Source organism: Trachymyrmex septentrionalis, unplaced genomic scaffold (assembly GCF_001594115.1).
Source record: "Trachymyrmex septentrionalis isolate Tsep2-gDNA-1 unplaced genomic scaffold, Tsep1.0 scaffold173, whole genome shotgun sequence".
NCBI classification, from domain to species: Eukaryota; Metazoa; Arthropoda; class Insecta; order Hymenoptera; family Formicidae; genus Trachymyrmex; species Trachymyrmex septentrionalis.
In genome coordinates this window covers 136,001-147,628 of record NW_017304897.1, presented here as the reverse complement: position 1 = coordinate 147,628, position 11,628 = coordinate 136,001, and the positions used below count along the sequence as shown (strand labels likewise).

Genomic DNA, 11,628 nt, shown 5'->3' with positions numbered 1-11,628 from the left:
TTTTTTTTTTAATGTTAGAAGTTGTCGAAATATTTGACCGTCCCGGTACATAATTGACACCCTGTAGAATCGAAGTATACAAGGTGAAATCAAGAAATATATCTTGTGTGACGCAAAAAACATCTAAAATAATTGAATACTGCAAGATGATGGTAAATATAAAAAAATAGGCCAAAGACACTTTTGTTTAATAAATTCATTAACATTATCAATGCATTAAAAATTAATGTAAGATCACAATAAACTAACGTATAATACGTAATAAAATTATTATATAGTTATGCAATTATACAATTACATAATATGTGTAAATTACATAATATATAATAATTTTTTATGGAAAATTTAACGGGATTGTTCTGAATAGTCTTTTCATTTTCAGAATTTTCCTGCAAATAACATGTAGAAATGGTTACTTCGCTTGAGTTTTAGTTTGATTTACAGCATTCCCATACAAAACAATCTTTCTCTTATTTCACAATCTAATGTCTGAATAACAGTGAGTTATCTATTCTGTGTATTAAACTATATGGTGCACGCACCATACTTACATTAAAGAATTTTAGATTATAATTTTTTTTCTAATTGCGTGAACATCTCATTGCATAAGAGAATTAAATCAACTCTAATCGTTTATTTATATTATATTCATATATATATATATGAATATATATTTATTTTTAGAATAAAGTTAAATTATTCTTACTTTAACAATATGATAACTTTTTTTTGACAATATAGTAAGATTCAAGAATGCAAGATTCATGAATCTAACATTTTCGAAATTAGATTAAGGAATTGTTATTACGAAATTTTTCAATCAGACAATTCAGTATGAACAACTTTTTGTAAGAGTAAGGTGCGTGTACATACACACACACACACACACACACACACACACACACACACACACACACACACAAAGTACACTAGTCAATAAAAAATAGGGAACACTTTCGAACACGCTCAAAAATACGCAATATTCAAAACACCGTAACTCAGTGAAAAATCATCACAAATAAAAAATAAAAAAGCATTTGAAAGTTCGAAATTTCTACTTTCGATAGAGTTGGAAAAAACCCGGGCTTTTAAAAAAAAACTCAACCTACCGGGAGTTTTATTGAGTTTTTTGGGGATTTTTTGGGGAGTTTTTTTTGATAAAATTGATTATTTGATATTTTTTTCATGTAATATTCAGTTTACGTTGTATTTATCAATATTTAATTACACATTCAGATAAAATTAATTATAAAAGAATTTCTTAAAAATATTATAACAGTAATTTTGTAAGAAGATTTGTTCCTGAAGAGAGCTCAATCATGTAGTCGAATCATGTAGAACATAATTAATTTTTTTATAATCAACTATTGAAATATAATACTTTACGCATGAAGATCCGCGGTTGGTTCTTATATACTACTTATTTATTTAATTTATTATAAAAATACTATAATGATGAATTTTTCAAATAAAAAAAAATATTTCTGTAAAAGATAAAGAAAGAAATGATGACATTACATATATATAAAATTACATACATAATATTATATATATAAAATAATAAAAAGCATTCGGGTAGAATAAAAAAATCAGTTCAAAAGTAGTGAATGTATGTTACATATTTTATAGATATTTATATGTAATTTAGATTCAATTTTAAGTAAATTTTTACGGAAAGAAGATTTATAAAACCAAATATGCATTAAAATAATATATCTTTTTAAGGCTCCTGACTATTTAGGGAAGAACTCTGCGTTGACGGTGGCGACACAGAATCAGACGGCGATCTGACGGAATCGGTAGCCACACACTTAAGTACGAACCCATGTCCATGTGCTCGCCTGCGGCGCGCCGAGAATGAGCGAGACAGCGAGCTCCTTCTCACACTAGTCGCTTGGTTCAAGCCACCGAAAATGCTTTTTCGGCAATCTCGGTCGCTCGACGGCCCTAGGCATCAATAAGGGGCGAGATTCTAAATAACATAAAAGTTTTAATAAATTGTAGTAATAGTATACCTTTCCCATTAATCCAGAATAGTATAAATTATGTTAAAACGCAATAGTTTACGAAATATTTAATTATTTATGATTTTTCATGCGCGTTATATAGTATATCTCTCCTTCATAAATTCGAGTAGCAAAAATAGTTCCGCAAAAGTAGAATTTTACCGGAAAAAAAATCAAAAGCAGCAGATTTTCTCTTTACGAAAATCCCGAAAGGTCATCAGAAAAGAAATGTGTTTGAGACTCGAGACTTGTGAAGAAAATATGGGAAAACAAATCGAATAGTTGTAAAAAGCACATTTCGTTTATAAAACGAAAGATAACTGATTGTATTAAAAAAAGTTTGATATGAAAAATGTAAGTATTCGAAATACCTACAAAATGAGACGTGGGACATTATAATCAATTTACAATATTATTTAAGTAGAAAAAAAATAAATACCGAAAAAGGCCTTTTTTCCACTAGCTCTCTGTTCATTGTGATTTAAACGGAAAGCTTTGAAATTCTCATAAAATGTAGCCCTCCTAATAACGAACAAATCTAGCCCTGAACTAATCTGAAATGTTTATTAGTTTTTGCAAAAAGCCATTTGTTCACTAAAAACTTGTCTGCGGAAAACTTAATTTCTTCATTTTTGAGCAGTCGCACAACAATTTACAGGGATGATTTTTCTTTTTCAAGAGTTGCATTATCACGTACATTTAGTAACAAAGCTATTTTTTGCAATTAAACTATTATAAAGCGATTTTAAAAAGTGGGTCTTTTTTTTGTATAAAAAAATGAAATAATTCGTTAATATGCATTATATCATATGAGTTATCTTTTCTTTTTAAATTCATAGAAAAATATCAGCTATCGAATGCTTCACACGGCTATTTGATATGATTCATATTAACGGAATTAATCCATTTTTTTATACTAAAAAAGATATTAACTTTTTGAAGTTGTTTTATAATAGTCTAACTGCAAAAAATCGTTTTGTTACTAAGTACGTTATAGTGCAATTCTTGAAAAAAAATCACCCCTGTAAATTGCTGTGCGACTGCTCAAAGATGAAGAAATTAATCTTCGCAAACAGGTTTTTAGTAAATGGCTTTTTGCAAAAACTAATGAACATTTTAGGCTTGTTCAGGGCTAGATTTATTCATCATTACCAGTGCTACATTTTACGAGAATTTCAAAGCTTTGCGTTTAAATCTCAATGAATAGAGAGTGAGTGAAAAAAGATCTCTTTCGGCGTTTTTTATTTTTTTTTCTACTTAACTAATAGATTGATTTTAATGTTCCACGTCTCATTTTGTAAGTATTTCGAATACATACATTTTTCATACTGAACTTTTTATCATACAATCAATATTTTTCGTTTTATAAGAAAAACGTGCTTTTTGCAACTATTCGATTTTTTTACGCATATTTTTTTCACAAATCTTGGGTCTCAAACATACGCATTTCTTTTCTGATGCTTTTCAAGATTTTTGTGAAGAGAAATGTTGTTTTATAATTTTTTTCCGGTAAAATTTTATTTCTATTGAACTATTCTTGCTACTCGAGTTTGTGAAGGAGAGGTATACTATAATATATAAGGTGCATGTGAAAAATCATAAACAATTAAATATCTCGTAAACTGTTCCATTTTAACATGATTTATATTATTCTGGATTAATGGAAAGGCTACAGTATTACTACAATTTATTAAAACTTATATGTTATTTAGAATGCCATCCACCCCTTTATTGATGCATAGGACCACTGAGCGGCCGAGATTACCAGGATTTTCGGTCGCTTGAAACAAGTGATTAGTGTGAAAAGAAGCTCGCTGTCTCGTTCACTCTCGGCGCGCTGCAGGCGAGCACTCGGACATGGGCTCGTGCTTATATATGTGTTACAGCGCCGCACCACCAAATGGCCGAACTAAGCGTGGAAAAGTGACGTTTTGACAACGAAATTTATATTGCATGCTATTTCATTATTATTTGTTTAATTGTGAAAATGTGATTGTCTCGTACTTATCAAAGTCGTAATTATCGATGAAAACTAAACTTATTTTGGAATTTTATTTGTAAAAGTGTATATTTTTACTTGTTTCAACAGTTGTCAGACTATGTTTCTGCTCGAATATAGATTCACTTTTACGACCATTTATTGATTGTCAAGGGAGGAAATTACAGTTTTCGTCGATTTTTACAAGTGTTTTAAAGCGATTTTGTCATTTCGTTTTATCGTAATTGTCTTTATTTAAAAATGGCATGCAACATAAATTAACGTGTCATTTCTCGCTTTTGACGTCACGGTTTCAACATGGCCGCCGCGATTAGTCAGGAGCCTTAAAGAAAATTATATTATAGTTTTATATATTATAAAATATATATATATATAATGTAAATATATATAATATTTTGTAATATTTAAATCTACATATACAATGCGTGCGTACAAAAACCTAGGAATTTTTTTTTTATTTTACCCACTTAAAAACCCGAAATTTGTAGATATTTTTGGGATTTATTGGAATTTTGTATAAAATAAATTTTTTTGTCGGAAACACATAAAAGGAACGTATTTATCTATCACATCCGTTTGACCTAGGGTATCATCGCTAAAATCAAACAGATGTGATTAGTAAATCTTTTTAAACCCTACAACTTTTGTCTGAAACATTTTTCTCAAAAATGCTTACTTTTTAAGATATTTAAAGGGTCCGGGACTTTTTGTATATCCTGTATACTCGTATATTAAAATTGGTATAATATAATATATTAAAATTATGTCAGTTCAATTAATTTAGTATACCTATATTTATTAAATATTTGTAAATACATTCCTTTTATATGTTGCTGATAAAAAAATTTATTTTATACAAAATTCCAATAAAATCTCCAAAAATTCATAAATTTCAAGTTTTTTAAGTAAAACTCAACAAACTTCCTGGGTTTTTTTGTAGTGGATAAAATAATGCCAATCTTGACTTTCATTTTTGAATTCACTTGAAATAAATAATTGATATTTCAATCTGACTGATCCTTTATGGAGCTATACGGACACAAATAGATACCCGTCAAATGTGAAAATTTGTACAAAATTTACAATTACCGATTTCAAAAGTAAAGATTTTAACTTTTAAAATGCTTTTTAAAAAAATCTCGTTATGATAATTTTAACGAAGGTATTCTATCTTGAAGTTAAAGGATTATTTAGAATTAGAAAGAGAAACTGACCAAGCTAATATAGTTTATGTAACAATATAATATGGTATAGTAGAAGGTGGTTTAGGATTGGATATTTCAAATAATATAATATTCTTTATTCATTAATTTAGTTACTGTCAAATATAACTGTGCGCTGAAACGTTTGAACATTAAAACACAATCAATCTGAGATGCTAATAATTGCGAGCCGAAACGTTTGGACATTCACGAGTGTATATAATCCTGCCCTCCCTTTCCCCCCTTATTTCAAATAAAAAACTTTTACGGGCTTTTTTTTGAAAAATGACATTTACCGCCGACATTAGCGTTACCCAAGGTGCACATTGGGTATCAAAGGTACGTCATTTTAGAAAGCAAAATATTATTCTTTTATTCAGGACACAGAATTAAGAAGATTTTTTATTACGTGCATCTCATCAAAGTTGAAGTTTGTTTTTTAATTTTAAGATAGACTTCAAATTAATATCGTTTGTAATAAAATTTTTACATAGAAACATGATTTAAAGCATTCGAAAGTTATGGCTTTAAGCTTTAAAATGCTTATTTCAAACATCGTTTTGTAATCATTTTTTGCAGAGATATGCAAACCTTGATTTTGACTTTTTTAAAACTAATTTTAAATGATCCGTTAACTTCAAGATAGATGACGAATAACTTTGTCAAAAATGATCGTAACGAGATTTTTATAGAAGCATTTTAAAGGTTGAAATCTGTACTTTTGAAATCGGTAATTAGTATTTCAATCCGACTGATTTTTTATGGAGCTATACGGACATAAATTGTACAATGGTCAATAAAAAAGCAAATTGAAGGTAAAAATTCACTCTTCCGATTGCTGTAAACCGCATTTTTGTGTGAATTTTATTTCACGCCATAGACTTTCGTAAAATTTGTACAAAATTTTTACATTTGACAGGTAAGCGTTTGTGTTCGTATAGCTCCATAAAGGATCAGTCGTATTGAAATATCAATTACCGATTTCGAAAGTAGGGATTTCAACCTTTTAAATGCTTTTTTTATTTTGTATCTGCTATGATTTTTTACTGAGTTACGATGTTTTGAATATTGAACATTTTTGAGCGTGTTTGAAAGTTTCCTTTTTTTTTTTTTTTGAGTAGTGTATATATACAGGGGACATTTAAAACAGAATAACTTGCGCTTGTTTTTAACAATAGAAGAAAAAGTGTCAAACAAAAGTTGCTTTGTTTCGAGGGGCACATAATGTGATGTCAATAATTGTTTTGTAGGTGGAGGCGTAAATGATAGGCAAAGGTCAAATCTGTTTTTTAAATTGGAATGATATGTTTTTTTACTTACATTCAGATAGAGCATTTTAAGACGAATACAATAACCTATAATTAACTGTAATTGAAGGTTATTTAAGGTTATACAAGGTCAATGGAAAATAATTGAATATAATGGAAAATAAATTGTTTCAAGACACTCTTCGAGTAATTTCGTGTCTTTTTTTTTTGTTGGTATACCTAAGTGTTCAAGTGTATCACGGTATGTAAATAAACATTAAAGGTTTATTTAACCATAACAAGATTAACTGTAATTGAGAATAAATTGTTTGAAGGCATTTTTCGAATATTTCATTAATTTACTTATTTGCATACTTACCGTTATAACAAGTGTTCAAAATGATGATCCTGAACATCGATGCATTTTCTGAAACGTATCGACACAGATAACACTGCACGACGAATTTCATTCGGATCAATCGCAAGCTTTTCTTATACGCTTCTTTATGTCTTCTCTTGTTATTGGCATTTCGCACACTTGTTGTTTTAACTTTCCCCACAAATAATCCATAATAGTTAAATCTGAGGAACGTGCGGCCCATCTGTTATTTCCTGACCGACCAATCCAACAATCTCCAAATTTTCTGTTTAGCAATTCAGTAATAATCCATGCAGATGGAACAAGACATCCATCTTGCTGGTACCACATTGATTGTTGTATGTTCAGTGACAAATCTTCTAATAATAGTGGCAATATTTCTGTTAAAATCTGTGCATACTTGCGATTATTTAATAGTCCATCGATAAAATGAGGACTAATTATTTTATCATTAAGAATTCCGGCTCAAACATTTATTGACCAAGGTCTCTGCCTGTCCACTTCTCTCATCCAATGTGAGTTTTCTACTGACCAATAGTGCATGTTGCGAAGATTTACTTGTCCATTGTTTGTAAATGTAGCTTTGTCAGTAAATAAGATTTTAGTGACAAACATATCATCTTCTTGTAGTCTTTATAGTGTCCATTCACAGAATTGTACACGATTTTGAAAATCATTGCCATGTAACTCTTGATGAAGTTAGATATGGAAGGGATGAAATTTTGGAATGGAGTATTCGCAGAACACTTCGTCGATTAATACCACTTTCACGTTCAAGCTGTCTTGTATTGAATTTAGTACTACAGCGGCTAAAATGTTGAATTTCCGTCATTGCTTTCTTCGTTTTTTTATTATCCATATTGCCTGTTTTTTGAAAAGTTTGTACTATGTTTGAAAAAACAAAGAATGAGGGATGGACACGATTGGGAAATCTTTCAGCATACAAACGTACTGCTTCTCTCATAATTTGGCGACATTCACTATAGACGAAAATTATATCGACTTTTTCCGTTTTCGTATAACGTATTTCGCAAGCATGCACTTTGATCGATAGATGAATTCAAATTTGAATCACTGATATATGGGATCACAGCAAATATGGATAATGCTATGTGCGATTCAAACAGTATGTAAATATTTACATATACTTCAACGATTAGCGGTATACCAACAAGAAGAGAAGACGAAATTATTCGAAGAGTGCCTTGAAACAATTTATTTTCCATTATATTCAATTATTTTCCATTTGACCTTGCGTAACCTTGAATGACATAAATTTGACTTTCAATTATAGATCATTGTATTCGTTTTAAAATGCTCTATCAGAATGTAAGTAAAAAAACATCATTCTATTTAAAAAAACAGATTTGACTTTTGCCTATCCTTTACGCCTCCACCTACAAAATAATTATTGATATCACATTATGTGTCCCTTGAAACCAAGCAACTTTTGTTTGACATTTTTTCTTCCGATTGTTAAAAACAAGCGAGTTATTCACGTGACTGTTTTAAATGCCTCTTCCTGTATATGGTATATCAAATAAGAATAATTTAATTTTAATTTAAAGATATTTTAATTCTCGATTTGAAGAAATTGTAATTTTCTGTCCAATATTATTTCCTCTGTATGAAATCAAGAAAATTATTATTGAATAATGAGAATATATCTTTATTGGTGTAAAAAAAACGTCTTTATGTAAACAAATTGTGTCGGTTTAACATTATATAATCTGATTTCAAGCTTTATATGTGTCGAAAATAAAGATATTCTCAAAATAAAAATAATTTTTTTTTATGTGTATATATGATAAGGACTTATTCAATATTACTATTATATTTTTATCACAAAGGGAATATTAATTAATTTTAAAATAATGGTTTTACAAAAATTTTGGTTATAATCAAATGTTGAAATTTCAACATAACGTAGAATATATATTAGCCCTACTTAAAATGTTAAACAGAAATGTACACAAAATAATCTATCCGTTTAGTGTTAATGTTTGTCTCTGCATTATATTATAGAAACTATTAAAAAGCCACTTAGTTGTTTTTGTTCGCATGTACAGGACACTTCAAGTGCAGATTCTTTGCTTGAAGAAACATGTGGAATATCTATCTTGAAATACGGAAATCATAATTTTACAGTAGCTAATAAATGCAGATATGTTGTTAGTCATACATACACGTTACAAACGGACATTTGGTCTCACAAGCAATGGTGATAAAATATGAATTTTATGCTCGTAATCGCATACGACTTTTTGATTACGTTAGATACGTATACATATATATATAATTCCTATTGCATATTGCGGATAAAATTCGAACGTAAACAATTTTTTCCTGCAAATTTATCCTGCTTATAAAGCGTGCAAAGTAGAAGTCGATTTTTAGTTGTATCCGTATCTAATGATTTCTAAAAATTTTATGTTTCTGTAAATTTAAAGTAGAGTGGTATTTAAAATGAGGATATTTCTAAAATACATATTTAATTTTATATATTTTAATTTTATATAATTTTGTATCTTATAATAATTTGTACGTACATAAATATAAAGAATTTCATTTTCATTAATATATTCTAAACACATCGCAAACGTTTGAATATTTATATTGCATATTCTGAATGATTCTTAGAAATATTTTGGAAACTCATGATTTAAAAAAACTATCGACTTGTAACATATACGAGTGCGTACATGCATATGTAACAAACGTTTATGAAACAAATAAAAGATATTTTCAAAGTATAATTTTTTGCAACATATTTCTTGTGATCATGAATATATCATTAATGTAACAACACGACTATCGAATAATTCTTTTTAAACGAATAATTTTTTTTATTTTGAAACATGACTTTGTAAGTCCGTTTTCTTTAAAAAATTATTTTGGAATGCTGATCCATAAAAATATATAAAAAAGGAAGTTATTTTTTCTTTCCTTCTCCCTTTCTCATAATATAATATGATACCATGCTAGATTAATTATATATCTTTTTTCCCCCGAAATTTGTGAACTCTTCTCCTTTAATAAATTGTTAACAAGGTACGTCTTCATTAAAGTAATATATCTGATTGCGTCTTTCTAAGTTCCGCCCTGAATGTAGAGGGAAATAGTTTCACTATTCTGATCGATTTCTTTTTTCGCGATCTACGAAAATTATTTTGGCAAGCATCGAACACGTATATATGTTATATTTTACTCCGGTAGATCTTATTTTAGCATCTCGGATTATCGTAAACTTTTCAGATGTTCTGGCGTCATAATTGACGCATAATGCGTTCAATGCATTGCACAGACATCATTTTAAATTTTCTGCTCCGTTTCTGTCCGCTGCATCAATACTTCAAACCGTCGCTGATGACGGCAATGGTGACGGTGACGACCCCGTGCATGTCATGTCTCATTGGCGATGCCGGATCGCCACACTCGCGCGTGACTGTTGCAGTTCAGGGAAATCGTTGCAGCGGCGTTACCATAAATACTTCGTTATTAATATCAGTCAACCCTTTTTTTTTTGTGCAGCCTGCCAAAATGGTTTGGATCACCACCGACGATCAGGTACCATCACCATATATGATTGTAATCAATTGTTCTTTTACTACGATTTGTTAAAGTTTGCATTTATTCTTAATCAAGATTATCATTTCGGTGAATTATGATAGATAGTTTCTATCCAGATAGCAATCACGCATCACTTTAGACTTTTTATCATTTAACATCACTGACGACATTAACTAATATTCTCAAGACGTAAAAATGATAATTCTATGTCATAATCCCGGCCGAGATAATATTTTTCGCAATAAATAAATTTATTTATAGTTTTTCAGCATGTTAAGATCTCTTTAATAAATACCTATTGAGTATCAAATTTAATTGTGATATTATTATACTGCAGTAGTTCTGCTGCATTTTAAGTCCAGAAAAATTTCGATGTGCAATTCAAATAACTAGGAATATAGTATATAAATATATAGCATATACATATATACAAATTTACATAGAATTATTAAAGATCCATCTTTAATTGTTATAGGTCTTTATTTTCTATTGATTATTTTCAATATCATACGTAATGTTGTCGTTACGCTTACGATGATAAAATAATGATTCAATTATGACAAAACAAAAATAACAAAAATCACTCATCCTAAGCCATGCACATATCTAATAGCGAATTTAGTTGGACGCACTGATATATATTAAGGCTGTTGTACACTGATTTAATCTGAATGTAAAAGTGAAGTGCAAATATTTCGAGTTATAAAATAAATGTTTTATTCCCAACAGCACAATAAAATGTATTGAGTATTTCATAGTTTAATCGATTTCTATGTTTAGATTTGTTCTTAATTCCTGTATTACCTGAACTGAAAGGTCTGTTCTTTATTCTCGCACTGTCTGAACTGATGCACACTGTGCAATAAGTTGATGCGAAACAAACGTATATTTGTTTCACTTCAACTTATTACACCGTATGCACCAGTTCAGACAGTGCGGGAATAAAGAATAGACCTTTTATACTAAACATATATTTTTACATTAGTTTATGTGTACTCAGCAACTAAAGGCAACACTTTTTTTAAATGGTTTTTAGTACGCGAAAAAATTGTCAGAATGTGAGCCACTGCTTGTGTAGCAGTTAGGATAGCTGTCATAATATGATGACAGAATCAAAATATATAAGATATAAGTATGTATGTATGTAAGTATTCTGTAATTATTTTATATATTAGAGTAAATATTATGCTTATGATTGATTCAAGATCAAAAAAGATTTCAGCGT

General features: G+C 29.3%; 1 protein-coding gene across 2 annotated transcripts in view; it reads left to right on the top strand.

The window, feature by feature from the left end:
* Positions 1 to 11,628, top strand: part of LOC108746494 (pyruvate kinase-like) — a 105,593-nt gene that overhangs the window by 3,704 nt on the left and 90,261 nt on the right. The window contains exon 2 of one of the 2 annotated variants that reach the window (XM_018483306.1): positions 10,365 to 10,400. The exons of the other annotated variant lie outside the window; for it this stretch is intronic. Within the exon in view, the coding sequence (XP_018338808.1) occupies positions 10,374 to 10,400 (27 nt within the window). The 5' untranslated portion in view covers positions 10,365 to 10,373. The remainder of the gene's footprint in view (positions 1 to 10,364; positions 10,401 to 11,628) is intronic. 2 annotated transcript variants of the gene reach the window in all.